At 39.3% G+C, this 22961-nt stretch overlaps 1 protein-coding gene across 8 annotated transcripts in view; it reads right to left on the reverse strand.

Moving 5' to 3' along the window:
- Positions 1-22961, reverse strand: part of TENM2 (teneurin transmembrane protein 2) — a 392109-nt gene that overhangs the window by 104541 nt on the left and 264607 nt on the right. For 4 of the 8 annotated variants that reach the window (XM_027841747.1, XM_027841746.1, XM_027841743.1 and 1 more), the window contains 3 exons: positions 21001-21195; positions 14787-14987; positions 13036-13248 (listed from right to left, as the gene is read on the reverse strand). In XM_027841747.1, the coding sequence (XP_027697548.1) occupies positions 13036-13248; positions 14787-14987; positions 21001-21195 (609 nt within the window). The remainder of the gene's footprint in view (positions 1-13035; positions 13249-14786; positions 14988-21000; positions 21196-22961) is intronic. The other 4 variants (XM_027841745.1, XM_027841744.1, XM_027841742.1 and 1 more) reach the window with 3 other exon arrangements.

Raw genomic sequence — 22961 nt, forward strand, 5'->3', positions numbered from 1 at the left:
TCTCCCAAGTCTAAACCTCAACAATTAACTTCTGTCTATTCTGTATGTATATATTTATTTTTGTAATTAATTATTTTTAGTTTTCAACATTCACTTCCACAAGATTTTGAATTTTAAACTTTCACCCCGTCCCACTTCTTCCCCTCCCCCAAGATGTCTTACGGTTTGATATAGGCTCTACAAATACATTCGTGTTAAGCATATTTTCCCATTAGTCCTGATGGTAAAGAACAATTAGAACTAATGAGAGGAACCACGAGAATGAAGCAATAAAACAAAACAACAAAGGAAATATTCTGTATATATCTTGAATGTTATCTAGTTATTTTCATGTTGTCTCTACCATTAGAATGAGAACTCTTTGAGGGCAGGGACTCCTTTTGTCTTTCCTTGTATCCCTAGTGCTTAGCACATAGTCGGTGCTTAAACAAATGCGCACTATCATTTTGGTTTCAGAGGTGGGGAACCTGTAGCCTTGAGGCCATACGTGGCCCTCTAGGTCCTCAAGTATGGCCCTTTGACTGAATCCGAACTTCACAGAATGAATCCCCTTAATAAAAGGATTTGTTCTGTAAAACTTGGACTCAGTCAAAAGGCTGAACCAAAGGGCCACATGTGGCCTGGAGACCACAGGTTTCCCACCCCTGACTTAGGCTATTCTATATGGTTATTTTTTCAGTGTATGGGAAACAGCCTTTTATTAGGAATAATCAAAGTGGGAGGACAAAAACAACCCCTCCCCCAAAAAAACCTTCCCTTTATCTGTTTAGACCACTAGCATTTCTTCCTGAGCTTCCAAAACCCTTAAATTTGTGATTTTGAGTAGTTGTTTACTACATCTAGCCATTTAATTGTTCATTATCTGATGCTTCAAAAACTACAGAAAATATCAGTAAATACAGTTCTTCGCCACTCCCCTTAGAATGAATGATACCAACAATAATTCAAAAATATTAATAGAATGAGTTAATAGTACATACAACATTGAGGTATGTAATCTATAAATCACAGGCAGGTGACCTTGGGGGATGCTGGAAGTTGGGGGTGGGAGTAGGTGAGGATGTATGAGTTTTCATTCTATTTAATTCTGGGCACGCTGTTTTCTGTGCTAGGGCTCTAGATGATATAATAATAATTCCCGTATTAGACCCCCAGGGAACAGGTTGGCGAGCGAATGGATACCGATCTTACTTGGCCCCATTAAATGGAAATAAAAAAGTTAAATCAGTTCATATTCAAAACATGGAGAGAAGTTGATAGCAACTTGATTAAGGGACACAACTCCACTTTCTTTTATTCCCCTGCTTAATACAAAAAGCTGGTTACTCTCACCTACCCCATCATCTCTCTATTTTTAAGGGAATTGCAATCATCGGTGACATTTAGGCTTCGAACATTTCTGCATACTGACTGTACAGAAATATCCTCACTCCCAGACAGATAGGGCTCTCTCTGAGAAGCAGAAACTGTCCCTTCTGACTCTGGAGTCACTGGAGATGGTGGAGCTTTAATTCCACAGCACGATTTGGGGGAATCGACCTCACTAGCATGTCAGAACAAAATTAAATACAAATGTTACTTCTGGGCTGGTAAAAGAGTTATTTTATAATCAGCAGGGCTTATCCCCCTGGCATTGTTTCCAGACAACCAGACAGGACTGCCTAACAATATCTGTTGGGGCTAAAGCATATTTAAAAAAAATTAAACATCAATGTTCTTAGAAAGAAGACTGATCTGGGGCAAAAGTTGACCATTTGCTTATCTGACCTACTGCCACAGCTGCTTCAATTGGGGCTCAGCCGCTTAGGATTCTGTCATTGCCTGGCTCAAGTCTTTCATTCTTCCCTGATGCCTATTTTGTAGAACTTGAAAACTGGGAGACAGATTTTACCAATGGAATGTTTATTAGTCTTCTCCCTTTTCCTGGGCTTGGATGGAATATAGCATTTTGCATGCATGGTGTGTTTTGAACTGGCCACATAAAGCTTGGTACTGTACCAGGATCAGCCTGATCTGAAGGAGAGAACGGTCTTAAGGATTAATGAAACAAAGATATCTTAGAAAGAATGTGGCTTTCTGGCACTGGGGTGGGATGGATAGGGAATAATGCTGAGGAGGGGAAGGTCTGTTTTCTCATCTCCCATAGCTCCCTAAGTTAGTTATTGCAAAGATAGAACAACCCTCCCAAATAGGAGGTCAGAATTTTTCATTTTACTCTTGGCTGAGATGTGTCCTGAAGTGGAACTGCCCCTGGACTTGGAAAAAAAGAGGGAGGATACTAAGGAGGGAGAAAGAGAAATCTGACAAAGGGGCTGTTAATCAGGGATGGTATTAAACAGAAATGTTTTTTGCCCAGTGGGCTCTTTTTCAGTCTCTTGGGTGTTTTTTTTTTTCTTTCTGTCTCCCAATGTCAATTATTCCCTCTTTTCATCCTTCTTCCAGTTATCTAGAAGGGCAAATTAGACCAGAAATGACTTTCCTCACTTGGTGCCATGTGACAGTCAAAATACCCATCCAGGATGTTAATGAATTAGGCCTAGCAGCACAATAAACCACAGGAGGAGGCTGGCAGACTTAAAGGAAGGCAAGATCTAGGGATCTGGGATATGGAATAACTTTAAAGATGTACTGTTTCCCTAGTGCCCAGAATGCACTCTCATCATCCTTGCCCTTTTAAATCCCTTGTTTTCTCCAAAACTCTGCTAAAGCTCCATAAGCACCATATTCTACAGGAAGCCATCCCTGCCTTCTCATCCTCCCCAACTACAAGACCCCTTCCCATTTACCTTGCATTTATTTTGTATATGTTACATATACTTATTTACATACATGTTGTCTCCCCAGGGAGATTGGAAGGCCCTTGAGGGCAGGGATATTTTTGTTTTTGTCTTTGTATCTATCTCTAGAGCCTAGCACAATTTTTGGCATGTAATAAATGCTTGTTAATCAACTGAGTGATTGATGGGGCTGGGCCTTAAAAAAGTTACACTGGCAGGTAACCTTTATCTAGGATATGATGTGCCAGTCCCTGAGAAACAAAAAGTAGGGATATCTATATGGATAGAGCAGTACTTTCCCTTAATGATTATTTTTTAAAAATATATATATTTTAAAAACATATACTTTACTTAAAACTGGAGATGACTTTTTAATATAGAAAAAGATTAATGAAATACATCATTTTCTGTCATTTAATCCAGTCTAATCATCCTGAGAATGCTTATGAAGAAAGCCTTAGATCTCTCCTAGCAGCTCTTTCACATGGTATCTCACTCTACTGTATATAAAAATTGAGATTTGGATGACTGCTGATGAGGTGACCCTACAATGGGCGGGAAAAAACAGTGCATAGAAACTGAGGTTAAAATGGTATGAGGAGGCAAGTAATAAGCTCCTGACATTGACTGGCAGTTTTTCAAAATGATGGTTCTGTATTTACAGAAGGCAGTAAACTCAGAGCCTTTTAATATGTACTGTGTAATGGAATACAATATGAGAAGCAGATTTGTGCAGGACTTAGACACATTAGGCAGAAAACGTCAGTGGAAAAATGCAGAATCTGTCTCTTATGGGAACATCTGGGATGCACTGGGTGGTTCCAGACAATCCACAAGACAGAGCAAAGAATCCCCAGATGTTGAACATAGGTCATGCTCCATAGAACCAAGTGTCTGGAGTGTAGTAGAAATAAAAGTAATTTTAGAGTTTATTGGGCTGACTTGGGGAAGAGCCAGTGATAGCCCAATTCTGTATTATATATATAAATATGATCTTCTCCATCAATCCTCAGTTGGGACTTTTCTTGGATCACCCCTTGAACATGAAGAACCATGTGGGGATGTGAGCTGGTAACCTATGGAGCCATAAGTAGTAATGAAGAAGATGCCAGAAGGGAAATAGCCACTGCTACCAAGTACGCTGAGATAGATTCTGGCTAAAGCCCCAAACTTCTACATTACTATGCCCACAACATAATTAAGATCTATTAGCGTATCCTAATAGTTGCTTCTACCTGGGCTAATAGAATAAGAATACAACTTCAGCTGTGAGAGATGGCAACCTATGTTTCTGTGTCAGAACCAGGTTCATACATATAATTAGGAAGCAAAAAGCCAGCCAAGTTTGAGGCGGCTAAACAAAGTAAAGAAGGTCTGGTTCTCAGAAATGAAAAACTGTTAGGCTATCTGTAAGCACTGAGCTTCTGGCTGTATGACAGAAGGGAGAGCAGTTAGTTAGATGTGGAAAACAAGGCAGAAAAAAAATTAAAACAAACAAACAAACAAACAAAAAAACCCAAGTCAGGTCAGAAATGTTTCTGTGAGATTCAGCTTAGACACCACCTACATGAAGTCTTTCCTCATCCTCCAGCTCCTGGTTCCTTTACCTTACCTCCAAAATATCCTGTATTTAGTCGGTCAAAAAGCATTTATTAAGCACCTACTACGTGCCAGGCACTGTGTTAAGTGTTGGGGATACAAAGAAAGACAAAAGACAGTCTCTGCTTTCAGGGAGCTCACAGTCTAATGGGGGAGACAATAGGAAAACAACTCTGTACAAGTAAGATATATACAAAATGAATTGGAGATAATTAACAGAGAAAAGGCATTAGCCTTTTCCCTAGTACAGCTGGAGCTAAAGGAAGCCAGGAGGCAGAGGTGGGGTGGAAGAGTATTCTAGGCTTGAGGAACACAGCAAGCAGCGCAGTCACTGAGTGGCTGGGGAGGAAGGCACCCTGAAGACGGGAAAGGTTAGGAGGGATCCAGCTTGTGAAGGGGTTTGAATGCCAAATACAGGATTTTACATTTGATCCTAGAGGAAGTGATTTTTAAAAACAATTTATTTTGCATATATGTACATGCTGTGTCTTGTCCCCAATAGGGGGCAAAGACTATATTCTTTTTGTCTTTGGGACCTAACTGCTAAAATAGTATCTGGTATGTAGTAAGTGCTTAAATCCTTGATTGACTGAGTGACAGCTTCTAATTCAAGCAAGGATGTCCTGTCATCTTAACCTATATTTTCTGTATTGGTCATTTAACACAATTTAGATCTCAAACTTATACAACAAAATTATTGTTACACTATAGGAAAGCAGATGAAAAGGGGCGTGCTCTAATTTAAGAAAACCTGTGAAAGAAAACTCCAAACTTGTTTCAAAAATGGTTATTCACCCTGCAAAATAATTCTTCACATAACAAAAGGCCTTGCTGAGGCAACCTTTAAATAAATAAGAACTCTCTTCTACTTAAATGTTTGTTTACAATTCACTAACTACTTGACAAAGACACTGATGCGGCAAGTGATTTTTTTTTTTTGTGAGGCAATAGGTGTTAAGTGACTTGCCCAGGGTCACACAGCTAGTAAGCATCAAGTGTCTGAGGCCGGATTTGAACTCAGGGCCTCCTAACTCCAAGGTCAGTGCTCTCTCCACTGCACCACCTAGCTGCCCCTGGCAAGTGATTCTTAAAGGTAAAGCAGCAAGATTTGCACCCACAGAGCATCTTTGAAATTATAAAGTCAAGTCTGTGGGGAAATAAGATCTGAGTAGCAAAAAATGATTTTAAATACAACTTCTCAGAAACATAGCTAGTATGTAAAGTCAATTATACTTCTTCTGAATGCTCTCTCTGAGGGCTTAAGAAGTCAGATAATTCCAAAATTTGAAGATTCTACCATCCTCACCTCACTGAATACCTAGGATGTCTTACTGGACGTAGGTTGCTGGACATCTAACTGTTCTTAAGGCTTTGCTATAGACAAGTCATTAACAGAAGAAGTCCAGCTTTTCACTTGTTCTAACATAGTCCTAACAGCAACGCAGTGGTTTGAGGCTCTGAGAGCCTCTTAATAGACTGGGATGCTTTTGGGAACGCCCCAATCACAGCCCACTTATTCTGGCCCACTAAGTCTCAGATATGCAGCTCTATAGTCAACCCAATCAAGGCATGTGTTCTGCCTCTTTCCTCACCCTTTCGTGGTGAGGATTTGTGATGTGTCCAGAAATCAATAAATAACTCAGACATCCCATGGGCAGGAAAAGTCACTGTTCAGATCATAGAATCACTAAATCTGAGACCTGAAGGAGCCTTTAGAAGAAATCCAATTCAAGCCCTTATCATGGGAACCCCCTTCACAGGATCCCAGTGAGGTGGCGAGGTGACCAGTTTACAAACCCTTCTATTGAAAGGGGGCTCACTAATCACAAAACTAGCAGTCTTTATTCTCTTCTAGTCTTGGGCAGCTTTGATTGTTAGAGAGTTTGTTATCCTTCTACAAATTGCCTTCTTGTAACTTCTACTCATTGGTTCTTAGTTTTCAGATTGGATTAGGAAATTTTGCAGAGCTAGACCAGCTGTGGCTCACAGCTTAGGGGAACATTCTGCACAGGTATGGAACAAGTTTTGGCTGTATGTTACAAACAAAAAAAAGTCTATTTGGAGGAAAAACACCTTGGCACACTGCCAACTACCAGCCTACACTCCTCTTTATACTTTCTCTCCCATCTTCATACCTTCTCCCCCCCCATGTCTGGAGGGCACTCCCTCCTCACTTCCACCTCTTAAAAGCTCTGGTTTCTTTCAAAGCTTGGCCCAAACACTGCCTCCTACATGAAACTTTCCATTTCTGCACCCCCACCCCCACCCCCCCACCCCGGCTGAGTACAAAATCATACAAAAATGATTTTATGCTTGTTTTGTTCATACTTAAATGACTATGGTTGTCTCCTCTGACAGACTATCACCTTCTTAAAGGCAGGGACTATTTTATTTATTTTTTCCTTTGTATCCTTAGCATTTAGTGCTGTATCCTGCACAGAAGAGATCCTTAATAAATAATTGCTCACTTGATTAATTAAATCAAGACCATAATTTCAAAAAAAAAGTCACTTTAAGAGTCTCATTCAAAAGAGTGGTATGATAAAAGGGCATAAAGTTTTTTCTTTTAAATTAAAATTGTATCCTATTTATTTGATGGCTTAAAGTTTTAATTGCTGTTCAGTCACATTAGGGCAGGTAGCCTCTGGAAGAAGCAGATACATCATAATTGCTAAACTGGGATTTTGCTTCTTTCTTTGGCTTTTGGTACTAGAGACAACTCTACCCATGATATGTGCCCAACTTGCTCTACTTGGCAAGGTCATCAAGGCCTGATTATTCAAAGACAGCAGCTATGGTGGGGAAAAAAAGCCTCTAACATTCAGAAATGAAACTGGCATGAGATGAAATAACAGCTGTACTCAGCCTGTGGTTAGTTAATTTTTACAGTAGCTTTTTCTGAACCAGTTCCCTGAAGCCCCCAAGACTTCTCCCTCTTGGACTGTGACACTGTCTACTCCTGATTACAATCACTTAATCAGCTCATCAGATTGTCGCACGGCTGGTTTTACCTTGGGTAAAAGATTAATTTTCCTTATTAACAGCGTAGGAATCTATTTCCCTCCCTAACCAATTAAAGGTGAAAAACTGAAGAGCCCCAGTGTGATGGAGAGAAAACTGTTATGATGTGTAGCATATGAGCTGGTCACTCAGCCCTACACATTCTCAGCAATAAAATCTGTATGACCCTGCCTGAAGTTGGGACTTCACAGATGAGGCAGAGGGTGGGAAAATTATCACATAAATTAAGAACTATTCAGACAGCAAACAGTTTATTCAGTGCAAAAGTATCTTGTCTTGTACATGTCTGAGAGTGTGTGTGTGTGTATGCATGTTTGCTAGGATGAATTTTCAAGAGTAACTGTCTGAATGAATGGTCCCACAATCTCTGGATAATTGCAATAATCTTCACGTCACATTTAGCTTCAGTGAACACATTCAGTCAAGGTGAAAGTTGGTTCATACCTTTTGTTTTGCTCTACTACTCTCTCTTGAAAACAATGTTGAATGCTAAACTCTGGCACTTATTATAGCTGCTTCACTGTAATAAACTGCACAGTTGTCTTAGAGTTTAATATGGTTCACGGTGATTGTGACCTAATAAAAAAAAATCAACCATATTCTTCCTTTCACCACCTGGTGTGTTGCAGCCCTTGGTTTTGCTTTGCAGGTTAAACTAATCCCTACAGAGGGGAGAATTATGAGCGACAATCTACCTCTAAGATTCACTGTGAAGAATAAAATTCTCTTCTGTTTCAGTAAAAAAAATAATAGCCTAAAGATATTTGGGAATCCCATTTGATTTGGATTCCAGGAATATTTTGTGAAAATGTGATGCTGGTAATCTTGAATGTGTTTTCAATTTTTTTTTTAGATAAAAAGAAGTAATGGAAGAAACAAAACTTTGTATGAATTTAGGAGTATAAATTAGCTGTCACAACCTCCACACAACTGTTACAGTGAATGTTTAATATATATAAGAACTTCTACTAGCCATGGAGCGATATATTAATTTAGTAGAAAATTATAGGACTACATGAACACACACTTCATATAACTAAAAATAAGAGAACTCGAAATTAAAACAATTCTTAAGTTTCACCCCACCTGTAATTTAATAATGATGGAAAAAAGGTGGGAATGATCAGTTTTGGAAGGGCTATGAGAAGACAGACATGCTAAGAGAGTGTTGATGGAGACATGAAGTGGTCTAGATATTCTGGATTTCAATTTGGAATTATGTAAGGGAAAAGACTAAACTGGTTATAGCCTTTGATCCAGCAATCTGACTAATGGGCATACATCCCAAGGAAGTCAAAGATAGAAACAAATATCCTATATATATATAATATTCATAGTAGAACTCTTTACTCTTTAAGTTTCCAAAAAAGAGTATTCAGGAAACAATTAAAAACAAAGTAGTTGCCCACTGATTTGGAGAACGACTGAAAAATACAACTATGGCATATGAATATAATGAAATATTACTATGCAATAAGAAATGACAAGTATGAGAAATTCAGAAAAATGTGGGAGGATTTTATGAACTGATACAGAGCAAAATAAGTAGGATTAAGAGAATAACTTGCACAATTACTACAGCAATGTAAATGAAGAGATTGAAGGGAAGAACTGTGAGTAATGGAAAAAACGATGAAGGTTCTGGAGAAACAATAACAATATACCTCCTCCCTCACAGCAGAAAAGTGAACGACCACTAGGGTAGAATATTGTATACACTATTATACAAGATTTCTGCATGAAACATTTTTACTTAATTCTTTTTCTTTGTTAAAAGAGATGGTTCAAACTAGAATTAGATGGGTGAGAAATGATGGTGATAACAGTTACAACAAAACAGAAAGTATCAATAAAATATTTTTAAAAATGAAAATTACAGGACTTACATATTGAATGTACAAATAAGTTGGCTCTTTTACCTGCCTCAATATTGTGAGCCTGGCCCTTTTTAGGACAGACATGTAATTTTGTGACCTTAAAATCTGACTTCTTTACTTTTTTATTTCTGATACACATTTGTAAAATAAAGGCAAGTCACACATGTTGCTGTCCACTGTATAGATGGCTATTTGCAATTACCTGCAGAGGGATAGAACTCTACAAATCTCTGGAAAAAAAAAAAACAACAACAACAACCTTTCACAAGACAAACTCAAATACCAGACAATAACCCACCTACTTTTTTTGTCCTACCTCCAATCCCCAAATGAATTTGTTATATGGTAAATGACATTTTGGTTCTATTTGTTTTCAATGTTCAGAATATAGTATTTGGAATGTGATATAGCAAAGGATTCAAGACCTATCCTCCCCTTTATTACTTGGTGTCTCAGAGGGGGAGGTCTGGCTCCGTGCCTGTAAATTGTGGCCTTTATTTAAAATGAATTTACAGGACTTCATGCTTAAGCAAAACAGTTTCAGGGCTAAAGGTTTCAGATTAAAAAGCAATTATGCTGGTATGAACTTCACTTCTGCTCTAAAATGGTAAATCTCACCAGCCAATGTCTTGTGTTTTGCTCTTTAGACAATCCATGAGGGACTACCCAGATACATGTTCATAGTAGACATTCATCTCATAAAAGAGCAAAATCCAAATTCCTTAGCATTCATTGCCTCATTGAGAAAGAAATTGGTAGCTCACACCAAATATACTCACAGATCCCTGAGAAATCATAGTTTTGAACCAAAGACCTTCTTGGGAAGGGCTGGTGCCCTCTTTGTTCTAGGCATGACCTAATTGGTAATTCTCTCCATTTTCCTTATGTCTCTCTAAGCATTATTAGAGATGCTGGTTCATGGAAAAGTGAAATCCAAATCTAACACTTAGCCTATAAGGAACCCCTCAATCTTCTTCTGCAGAATGAATGGACCTTTTCCCTGTGGTGACACAAAATCACAGCATGGAACAGACCTTGGAAACCATCTATGTAGGCTAACTCACACCTGAACAGGAACACTTTCAATAACATACCTGACAAACGATCATGTAATCTCTCTTTGAAGATCTTCGGGGATGGAGAACCTATTATCTCCCAAGGCAGTCCATTATACTTCTGGACAACTCTATCTGCTAGGAAATCTTTCCTTTCATGAAGCCTAAATTTTAAAAATCTCTCCTTCTTTGCCTGCTCACTTTCACTACAAACTACCTTAAAAGTTCCCATCTTCTCATTTTGCCTTTAAAGGTCCCCCTCCCCCCACACCCAAACACACATACTCTGCCATTCCTTGTCCTACTACATATCACCCTTTCTCTTTCTCCTGGCCTCCAAGCCAGACTTTATTCTTTTTTCCTAAATATTATCTTAAAGTAAGCATGCAACATACCAAACTGGGTTCCTTTCCAACTCTCTAACAAGAAACTTTTGAGACACAGCAAAATTTACAGAAGTTCTTCCCTACCCAAACATGTTATAATTTGAGGCATGATGGTGTAGTAGACAGCACTCTGAACTTTGAGCCTGGAAAGCTCAAATCCTGCCTTCGCCCCTTCCTCGCTGGGTGATCCTGAGAAACCTCAGATTGCTCACCTACAAAATGTGGATAAGAATGGCACCTATTTCACAGAATTATTGTGAGAAGCAAATGACAGGATGTAGATAAAGAGCTTTGTAATTCTTGAAGCGCTATATAAATGTGTAAGTTATTATTATAACTACTCCTCATACTATTACTATCTCATTCTTCTGATCTTTTTTGATGGTGTTCAGATAGAAGCAGTCTTGTGACAAGGAATTTTCCTGCTATTATTCTTTTACGTTTAATGTTCTGTGGACTATTATTACAAAGGTAGATAACTGCTTTGTGTAATTGAATCTAAATACTGGGTTATAAGCTCATCTTCTGTCAGATCATTGAAAGCATTCTCAGAACAACTCTAGTAGCAGATAGGATGATGGAGATCATTATTATTATTATTATTGTTACTGTTATTAATATTATTAGACATGGAGTGATTTTCCATAGGGAGTGTAGCCCATTGAAAGAAAGAATGAGGTAAAGGGGGAATTGGATTCTGTGATTTAAGGGAAAAAGGGTTTTTCTCTCTGCATTTAGCTAGAAAGGACTTTTAGGGGCAAGGTTTTGATTTAAATCATGTAGTGGGAGGAAAATGAGGCACAAAAACTTCAAAAGGAAATGCCCCTGAGGATCTGAAGCTATTTTTAAGAACTGATTTTTTAAAAAAAAGAATATTAAGCACTTGTTGGTATTGAGCTGTGCATAATCCCTTGAAAGGCTCATGAATCCCCAAGACTTGACAGGGAGCTGAACATTAAAGCAATTCCAAGGGCAGCAAGATCTTAAGTGTCATTGAGAAATGGAAAGAACAATTCACTGCCAACAGACTGTCCCATTAGGGTCTCAATTGCCACGGCCATGACCCCAATTTGCATGCTGCCTCTCTGTTGGCCAATTAGATTGTGTCACTTTGGGTGAATGTAATGCACAGTCTTCTTCATTTCTGGCTACCTAGTCAAATGAACAGCATGGGAAACTGAGCCTCACTTTCTGAGTTCCCTCCCCCATCTTTTCTTTCAGTCTCTCTCTAGATGATAATTATGGGACCTCGAGTGAGTAGAGCACCCTCCTCACAGTTACAGGGTTTGATATCAAGATGACCACCCAAGTCAGTGACCTATGTGCAGTTTCCCCAGTTTTCTGTTCTGTGGACAGCTAAAAGATGGAGGAAAGGGGTAGTTTTATAAAAGGAATAAATTCAAAAAATAGAAGATAAAATTTCTCTTTTGGCTTAAGCTTTTCTGGATTTAAACTTGGCCATGGAGGTTCTCCTAATCAATAAGCATTTTCTCCTATCTCCACAATATGTGGAATAGTTATATAATTTTAAACTCAGATTAACTGCAAGAAAAACGAAAGTGAAAATGAAAACCACTCAAGCAAACAAACTTGAAAAATGAGTTTTCTCTTTTAAAAAAAAGAAAGAAAGAAAGCTTTTTAAAAGCATCCCAGGCTAGTAACATTCCAGAGAGAGGCTGCTTGAGCCAGTTTGATGGTCCTCTCAGTAATTGTGACTGTGGGGACCATGTGAGAAAATACAGGGAGGTGGCATGTTAATCTGCTATGCCAGTGGTCAGACCCCCTCCTGTGACTGATGAGACACACAAATGCTACAACCCAAGGGCTGTTGAGGGAGCTATTTCTATAGCCCCAGGAGCCCCATTCTCATCTAATCTGACCTCAAGTGTGTTAGTGGGTGGAGAGTGATGCACGGTGACAGGCAAGCAGTAAGCCATCCATCCAGGAATTTTATCTTTTTTTTTTCAGCTACAACAACAAAAAAGGTGTCACCTGAATACCAATGTGCCTTGATGAGCATGGAACCCCTCAGCTCGGACCATTTCCCATGCATGTGCATTTCTCTCTTCCCGTGCATAGGACCACTGATTAGCTCTCTTACTTAGGTCCATTTCTTGCCAACACTGTACAACCTGGATTTTAGTGAAGAAAGGGAAATTGTTTCAAACTGGGGACACTGTGACTCCCCACCCTCCCCCTTTGGAGATTTGGAGAGGCAGCGTAGATGTTTGGGAGCACTTGTGTCCCTGAAGGAACAGCCCATCGCAGTGCACAACAGTCACTATATTTCTACAATTTATGAAAATAAAGCAATATGTGCCTGTTTCGGTGCCTGCCGTTTGCCTACCAATGGTGCAGTGTTCCCCATTCCAGCCCTCTCGGCATTCACATTTCCCATCTTTACAGGTCCCATGCTCAGTGCAGCGAGGGTGGCACACGCGTTGGTCACAAGCCACCCCTGTCCATCCCTCTTCACAGCGACACGTTCCCCCGATGCAGACGCCGTGAGTGCCACAGTCTACTGAGCATACTTCTGGAAGAAAAACAATGATTACAGCTCAACACTATGGCTGGGGAAACCCTCTACTGGTGGCTGTACCAAAAAAGTGGCCAGGACCACAAGAGTAGCTCCCGATGAGTAGCTGGAAACTATGCAGTCTTCTGAAACTGGTCTCCCTGCTCGATGGGCCTTTTTCTTTCTTTCTTTCTTTCTTTCTTTCTTTCTTTCTTTCTTTCTTTCACTCATTCACAGCTGGCTGAGATGGCCAATTGCTCCCCATTTGCCAGAGGCAGAAGCTAGTTAATGCTGGGATGGAGGCACCCAGTAGAGAGGGCACAGTGTGGCTTCCCTTTATTGCTGGAAACTGGGACTATCCCCACTCGAGTTCTTGAATTTGGCCAATCTGACCACAGATCTCACAGGTAGATCTGTCACATCAATAACGTGTCTTACACCAAGAATGCCAGCCACCCTGCTCTGCACCATCAGTGGTATTAACAATCATACGCTGCATTTACATAACATCTTTCTCAGAGGAGCTCAAAGGCTTTTGTGGTTGAAAAGGAGACAGACAGACAGATATTCACTCCGTACCTTTCCAGACCTCTCACTCTAGGACAAGCACTTTCCAAACATTCATCCTTACAGCAGCCCAGTGAGGGAGGCAGGGACCATGATTCCTATGGAGGGAAGCCCTAGACCAGAAAAGTTAAGTGACTGGATTGAAGTCACACAGCGAGGCGGTGGCAGAATGGGGACCAGGACCCAGGTTACCTGCCTCCCAGTCCAATGCTTTCTCCACTAGACTCAAAAAGCTTCAGAGCTGAAACTCAAGTGAAGTGGGATTGAGAAGACACCCAGAGACAACACATTTTAAATTGGCTTTTTTTTTTCCCTCTTGGAATGAAATATTCATTTCTTTCCAGTTCTAGGCAAAGCTTCACAAACATTCCTATCATGATTGCCATGGCAATCTGACAGCTATCTCACCACCCAGATACAGGGGGCGGAATGATGCTCATTTGCCTGGATAGTCACTGTCAGTGTGAACACAACCATTCTTGGAATGGTTGGAACTGGTTTGAACTGTTGAACTATAAACATACTTTTAATTTTAGGAAAATAAAGTGTATTGTGCAACTTCATTATTTTCCTGTCACTGGAGTATTGCAGAGCTTTATAACATATACACACGGCACCCTCAGGGAGCCTCTTTCTGTTTTAGAGGATGCTCTGTTCAGTTTGTCTGGGGAGAAATTGCTCTACTTTCTTTCTGAGTCCCTTTAGGGAGTGTACATAAGAAACCCTATAATGCACATGGTGGTACACTTCAGGGCATCATATCAATTTGCAGTGATGGAATGAACAAAGCACAAAAACAAAGAATTCCTGTGGAAAACACAAATCCTGTCTCCCCAAGCAACGGCAGCAAGGACATCACTATGTACTTTATAAAAGTTCCCTTTATTTCCAAGCTGAAGGCAAGTTTAGTTTATCAGTCATCTGGGCTTATGGAAGGAAGACAAGGTAGGGATATTAGGGGGAAAATAAGAGAAAACCTCTTGGCTTACCAACAGAACAGTCGGGACCCATCCAGTTGGGATCACAGCTGCAAAGTCCGGTGTCACTGAGGTATGTGCCATGCCCACTGCACTGATCTGGGCACTGGGCTCTTGGAAGCTCACAGTTTATCCCTCCCCAACCAGGGCCACAGATGCATGCTCCATTCACACAGACTCCATGGGTGGAGCAGGTTGGATCTAAGCAATCAACTAAAAAAAAAAAAGACAGAAGAAAAACACATTATATGTCCACGTGACGTATAGCATTGTGCCTGCTTCACAGCAAATGGACCAGGGTTCCTCAAAGTCCTATACAGCTGCAAGAAAGCCTAGTAGACCAGGAAGTACTTTGTAGTACCTTGGAACGCTTGTGAGGAGTAAAGTGCATTCAGTCTGCCAAGATTTTTAAAAAATATCAACCTTAGAGATGACAAGAGAGAAAAAAAGGTGATTTCTCAACTAGAAACTGGGAAGGTCAGGAATGATGTTACACAAAAGCTTATCAGGAAATCTTTGGGACTCAGTGATTATAAACATTAGGTACCCAAATAAGGTACATCAGAGCCCTCCAGGGAACACAAATAATACTGGCAATGTCTGTACTGACTGGATCAACCAAAACACAGTTTGCTCTCGATAATCTTTACTAATGGAAAGGAATGTTGGAGGATATAGTTCTAAAGTCATTAGTATTTGCCTCCAGAATACAAAACACAACTTAAAAAATTCTACACATATAATTTTCACCTTCCTAATTAAGCCTTTCTTAGAGTGATATTAAAATGAGTTTTCATTCTCTGAACATACCCTGATTGTAGCTACTAAAGGGGATATATGGCAATGAAGGCGTCAGTCTCAGAAAAAACATTTTTGGGGTATATTCCAAGTGGATAATCTACATGCAGATAACCTAGCTGACTATTTGACTAATTATTTTTTTATTTCTTTCGGCCAAAGTAGTTCCTTCAAAGGAATCAATAATCAATTATAGGATTCAGAGCCAAGACCCCAAAGGCAGTACACAGCAGAGCTGACATTCAGATCCCAGTTCACTGCTTGCAAATCCAAGGTTCCTTCCCCTTTACCATGCAGATTCAATAATCAAAGTGACTAGAGGAACAGGACTAATTGTTTTGAGTTCTGGTTATTACAGTTTTTCTAATAACCAAATGGGAAACATGGTTCGGTCACTGTTCTAGCAAACCCAGTCCTAGACAAGTAAATGGAGGACTTTTTGACTCATAAGATATGATTTCTGTGCGGGGAGGGGGGAATGATCTCAGAGCGTGGGTATCTCATTTAATTCTCTGGAAAATATTCTTTTTAGAGGGAAAACAGCCTTACTCTGTACTACTGGTAATAGAAATGTGGCACATTGGAGAGAAGAATTCTAAAAGCGACAAAATTTGAATATAGAATAATACTCTAGAGATCTCAGATTTCACTATGTGGACCAAAGGGGTATAGTTTCCACAATTATTCAAATTCCCTAGCTCATGAAACATTTGGCACTGGGGAACTTCTAACCTGAAGAATTTTAGACTAACGAGAAATCGCTCTTCCATGGGGCTTAGAGATTGAGCCCACAAAGGACTCTCTCCTTTGTGTCTGAAAGAAGCTCTTTCTAGGTTATAATGTTTCTCAGGGACTTAGAGGAGCCTCTCTGCCCCCAACTCTTCATTTTTTTTCTTATTACTGGCATTCCTCTTTACATCATCCAAAAGGCCTAACATGTAAAAATCAGGTCCTGCGTCGAGAACATAAGGAGCAATGTAGGAATTGTTGGCACCACCTACGAGTCACTGAAATCTAGGAATTAATTCTTGAAGGTCGGTTTTCTTATGTGAATAAGTTCTTGTTAGATGGATGAGTACAATGATTATACTCACTGATTTGGTTAGGACCCCTTTGATATTCACTTAATTATTTGGGGAATATGATTGCAATTACTATTGGTGAAGTGAATCCTTTCCAGTACCTGAAGACCAAATTTCATCTAACAGGTCCCAGGCTTAACATCCTCAAGCTCAAATTAGACATCAACTGATTTTGAGGTGAGACTGAAAGGCTCAGGTACATTCTCATTTTTTTTTCACTTGGGCAATTTATACAGGGGACATGAGTTGTTTTCTACGTCTGCCACCTTAGAGGTGGCAGAAACTTAGTAAGCATTCAATACATACTTGCTGAAAGATTGATTTGAAGCTATTCAAATTTAAAATTGAATTTAAAAATCTCCGAGGTGGAAAGATTTCTTTGATAAAACAAAGAATGGATAAAATTCAAGAGTTGTAAGATATCAGCTGGTTCATCCAGACTTAATGCAGGGTGCCTATTGGAAAAAAATACTGGATTTAGAGCATGGAAGACTTGAAATCAAATTGTGCCTCAGACACTTACGAGTTGTGTGACCCTGGGCAAATCACTTAACTTCTCTCAGACTCAGCTTCCTCATCTATAAAATGCGGGATAATAACAGCACATAAACCACAGGGCTGTTGTGAGGATCATATGAAATAACACATATAAAGTGATTTTCAAACCTTCAAGCACTATATAAATGTTAATTATTGTTATTATTGGGGCAGCTATGTGGCATAGTGGATAGAGTGCTAGGCCTGAAGTCAGAAAGACTCATCTTCCTGAGTTCAAATCCTCAGACACTTCCTATCTGCGTGAACCTGGGCAAGTCACTTAACCTCAGTTCCTCATCTATAAAATGAGCTAGAGAAGGAAATGACAAACCACTTCAGGATCTTTGCCAAGAACATCCCAAATGGGGTCAAAAAGAGATGACACAACCGAAAGACAAATGTTGTTGTTGTTAATGATTAGGTTCATATTCTTCTAATAAAGAGAAACTTAGAGAGGTATATCTATTTCCTATCCTCAGTCTCTTTCCTTGCCTCAGCCATTAAAAATCATTGGGTCACAGATTTAGAGCAGGAAGAGACCTTAGAGGCCATCATGTTAAACCTCCCTATTTTATAGATGAGTAAAATGAGGCACAAAGAAATAAAGGGTTCCAGGGTCACATGGCTAGTAAGTGTCTGGGGGGGAATTTGAACCGAGCCCTATTTACCATACCTAGCTATGGTAAAGTGCTGAATCTAGAAGCTCCCAGAAATACAAGATAATCTTTTCTTTCTTTTTATGGAAACTAGTAATAAAAGTAATATACAAAAAATAAAAAAGCATTTCTTTTCCAGATAAATTAACTATCTCTACCCTGTTAAGAATTATGGTAGCCAGGCAGGAGAGAATCCAGAAAGATTTATTACCCCAGAACTAGAATGTCATCGAATAAACCACTTACTCTACTGAGAAATATGAGCTAACTGTTCCTGGCCATTGTTACAGGTAAATACAACCTTAGTGCTCTTTAATTAGAGCAGGTAACTGATTAGAGCAGGTAACTGAAAAACAAAATTCAGATTTGAGGAGGAACACTTTCAGTAATTTTTATTCCAAATTTTTAGTTTGGTTCCAGCCTCTTGTGATACTGGTGGGGCTGCCACTGAGTCTTTAGCAGGGAGAAGCAACCACGGTATTTTACAAAGCTTTACAAACGGAAACATTGCTGTGCTTAAAAAAGGACAATGGCCTTTACCTACTAAGTACCGTATGCCTAGCTAGGAACACCAACCCCCTGGCAGCTGAAATCATCAGAACTCATTTAGTCTCAGGTCCTCTGTAGATTTGACAAAAAAGGGTAGTGAATGCATTTTAGATCCCTAAGGATGAAAAAGGAGGTCAAGGAGTTTCACAAACAATATGTACTAGAAACCCCCAAAGAACCATGAATTACACTTATGAAGTTAAATGTCATTGAAAAATGACTCAACCATGAAACTGACATGAAAAACATGGCTGACTTAAACTAATTTGTCAATCCCTCTTGCATCACTTTTCCACTCCCCCAAACATCATGGAGTGAAACCTGACAAATATGTTGTTTAGTTTTCATGTGCAAATTCGTTAATAGAGCAACAATGTTTATGCAGCAAAAATTGTGGATCACAATTATCGATTTTCATGCCATTGCCATTTCAGGTAAATTGTTTGAACGATATGACTATGATGAATATCAGATATAAAAAGCTAACTGGAAGAAAAAAAATGCTGACCCAGACTTTCTAATTCCATTTCCTATTTTGAAAACAGCATATGAATCACTCTAGCCCATTCTTTTGGGGCAGCACAAATCAATAGAGGAGATTTCATCCTTTAATAAAGCTCCACGTGGTTTCCTTGTTTTGTTGGGGAGGTTAATTTATTCCAAAAATTTAAATAAGACTGGTTGGGTTTGCACAAGAGTTGAGAAACCCCTTGAAATTAATTCTCCTCATTTCTTGGGATTTAATACTTGTGTGAACAATATTTACTGAAGGGAAAGATTTTTAAAACAGTAATATCATTGCTCTGGCACTATCCTTTTGCCAAATGATGTATGCAAAAGGTCGTTTTAACCTTCCTTGTCATAGTATTGGCCTCTTCCATGTTTTCAGTGAATGCAGCTTTGCCTCCTGAAATCCATTTATCTTTAAGAACCTTAACCTTTCAAGCACTGTTATTAAATCAGTACTTCCTCCATCTAAACTCACAATTTGGTTTTATGATGCAGACCTGGGGGCTACCCTTTATTACAGCAAAGACTTATGGACTCAAATGAGGACACATGGGGGGAGGATGGCCAGGGAGTCTGGGTTTCACTAAAGACATTATTACTGATATACTTTAGTATATCAGTAGTAGACTTCATGAAAATAATTTATTGTGATCTAAATAGTCCTTTGTTTTTATCACCTGTGAAGTGGGTGTCAGGATTCTAACCATTTTTATAAAGAAAATGTTTTGTAGTCCTTAGGTAGAAGAGAAACCATAGGATTATAGACTTAGAGCTGGAAGGCCATCAAGTCCAAACCCTCTCATTTTACATAGGATAAAACTGAGGCCCAGTGAAGTTAAGTGACTTGCTCAAGGTCACACAGGTAGTAAGTAGAAGGGGGATTGGAACCCAGGTCCAATGACTCCAACTCTTGTCCTCTTTCCACAGTATCACATTGGGTTTGCATGCATATATATATATGTGTGTATATGCCTTCAGCATCATTAAATTTAATTTCAAAGAAAGGGATATCACAAGTTGTATAGAATCCCTAGAGAGATGGGAAATAGTACAACTTGATGAGACTGAAGATGGTGTCAGCTTACTCTTAAGAATGTCTTCCCAATACCCTCTACATTCAGAATACTCATTTTAATTTTTCATCACATTTCATTGGTAAGAACAAAGTACATTCTCAACCCAGTAAATCAGCATCTCCTACTTTTATACATTGAATGGCTGGTGCTCTCTGCCTCTCCATCCCTCCATTTTTTTTCTTTTTCTCTCTTCCCCCCTTCTCTCTCTCCTGAGCAAGAACTCTGACCATATTTAGTAGGGTTTGATTCAGTTTGTTAAGTAGCCTGAGGCTACTTAAATGTGTGATACAATGAGCTTTTTAGTATTCATCAAATCACTGTTCTCTTGCTGTACATCCACTTTCCTCTAATTCTATGTGATTGTATGTAACCAGAATAATTTGCCCTACATGATGTCTCTAAATGACATGGATACCTGTAGTCTTTCAAGCCTGACTGCTCTGTATTGATATTAATTTTTTGCTGAAATATTTGCACAGACTTATATGGGTTTCAGATTACGGAGAAGGATAAAAACACCACTGGGGAGAGGGCAGTCTTGTTTTTGCTTTCTGAATATATTTTAAAAATTCTCCATTTGGAGAATTTGAAAGAAAGGAAGGGGCAAAGAAGGAAAGAGAGAGGAAGCGAGAGACAGAAAAATGGAAGTGGAGAGAAGGAAAAGGACACAAGGAGAGGAAAAGAGACACAAAGATGAATAAAAGCAGATACTCAAAGAGAAATAAAGGACAAAGGGAGAATGATCTACTCTCAATGATGAATGAGAATAATTACTATGATAATGATAAACACACAGACACACACACACACACACCTGAAATAGGTTTCTTTCCATTCTCCTACTTGTGAGTAACACTCTTGAGTATCATGGATAATCTATGCAATAGGACACAACCGCGGAACCTTGGGTTTAGAATTAGCAATGGACAGTTATGTTGCAGCCCCAAGCCTTCCCCACCTTCTGAAGTTTCCAAAGAGAGGGCAAGAGCACAGGCAGAGAGCACATGCCTGTATTTACCTTCCTCACAGTTCCCTCCTTTGTAGCCAACAGAGCAAACACAGTTCCCTTCAATGCAAGAGCCGTGACCTCCACATGAAGGATCGATACACTGACTCAGGGGTACATCACATTCCGCGCCTTTCCAGCCGCTGTAGCACTGGCATGTTCCTTTTGAATATTGTCCATTTCCGCTACACAGGACAGGGCAGGCAGCTACGAAAAGAAGGATGACAAAGTAATAGGTCACATAGTGAGCAAATACTAGAGAGTTCATGCCAGAAATCAAGGGGGAAAAGCCATTTTCTGCACTGAACTTGGAAGTCCAAAGACCTGGATTCTGACTTTGTTTGATACTTAATGGCTATGTGATTAGAGATATGCTACTTAACCTTCCTTAGTCTCAGTTATATCATCTGTAAAATGGAGATAATAATACTATTTCCACCTATCACACAATTTTGCCATTAAGAAAGAGCTTTATGATCATAAACTGTTAGCCTAAGTAAGCTATTGCTATGGTTATTAAACATATACACATTAAATCTTCTTGAGACAGCTGGTGGTACAATAGATAGAGTGCTGGAACTACAGTCAGGAAGACTTGAGTTGAAATGTGGTCTCAGGCACTTAAAAGCTACGTAACCCTAAGCAAGTCACTTCTGCTTGCCTCAGTTTCCTCAACTAATGAGAATAATAATAATACCTACCTCGAAGGGTTGTTGTAAGGATCAAATAAAATAATATTTGGGAAAAAACCCTTAGCACAGTGCCTGGCACCTAGTAGACACAATCTGAATGCTTACTCCCTTCTCTTCCCCATTCTTCATAGCATCTTCAGGACTTTTTGATAGCAGTAGAAGAATACAGTTAGATAGGAATATTAGTGCAGTGGTGGTGTATATGTGATCATCCCTATTTTCTTGATTGACATGTGTCCATGAGAGGAAGAGAAAGGGAAGGATAAGGTCATGACCCTGTTCCTAATGGTTTAGTTTATTACTTGGGAAAGGCTCTTGTAAGTATTAATGGGATGCAATGCTGCAGTTGACAGTGACTCTAGAATTGGGAGTTGTCCCATACATCCATACATCCACGCTCTGCTCACTCCTCCCCCTCACTCCCCAACTCTTCTTCTCTCCTTTCGGAAATCACTGAATTGTATTTTAGTTAAAACCACCAGCAGACTTAAATGACATGATACCTTTCAGCACCATCTACTTAAAGTCATCTCAAAATTATTCTGGTCCTTGAAACTTGGGTAAGACTGGGTAGTGCCTCTAACATTCAGAGATCTTAAGAAGTAATTAAGGTAGATTCGTTATCTATCCCCAGTAGCAACAGCTTGTATTATTTTTTCTTTTGGAATACAGGGTAGGCACACATGATTGTGTTTTGTAGTGTCATATATATTTTATTGATGTGGACATATAGATGCATATATATGTATCTACACACATACAATTCTGTAATATCTGCATTTAAAAAAAAAGCTTAGACCTGGGTAATCTCTCCATCCTTACCCTCTTTACTGCCTATATAATTCATCTAGTATATTTGCTTTGGGACACTTCTTGCTTTCTTGCTCTGTATGGTTATATAATTCGAGTATTACTGGGATTAGATGTGAACACAATAGTCATCTCTAGAAAAGCATGGAAAGGATCATAGATTTAGAGCTGAAAAGCAGCCTGAGAGATCCTTTACAGAAAAGGAAGCTGAAGCACAGGGACAGGAAGGGACTGTAGTAAGTAGCAGAGGCAGTCTTCGAATCTACGCTGTCTAACTCCACAGCCAATGCTTGCTGCATTACCCTAGAATGTCTGCTTAATTTGCATAATAGCTGGTCAAATAAACTGGGACCAGCCCTTGAAAAATGTTGAAGATGGAAGCCTATTTTCTTTTTTTTAATTTCATTTATTTATTTATTTATTATTTATTTTTTGGTGAGGCATTCGGGGTTAAGTGACTTGCCCAAGGTC

The sequence above is a fragment of the Vombatus ursinus genome, unplaced genomic scaffold (genome assembly GCF_900497805.2).
Source record: "Vombatus ursinus unplaced genomic scaffold, bare-nosed wombat genome assembly UNPS02014863.1, whole genome shotgun sequence".
NCBI lineage: Eukaryota > Metazoa > Chordata > Mammalia > Diprotodontia > Vombatidae > Vombatus > Vombatus ursinus.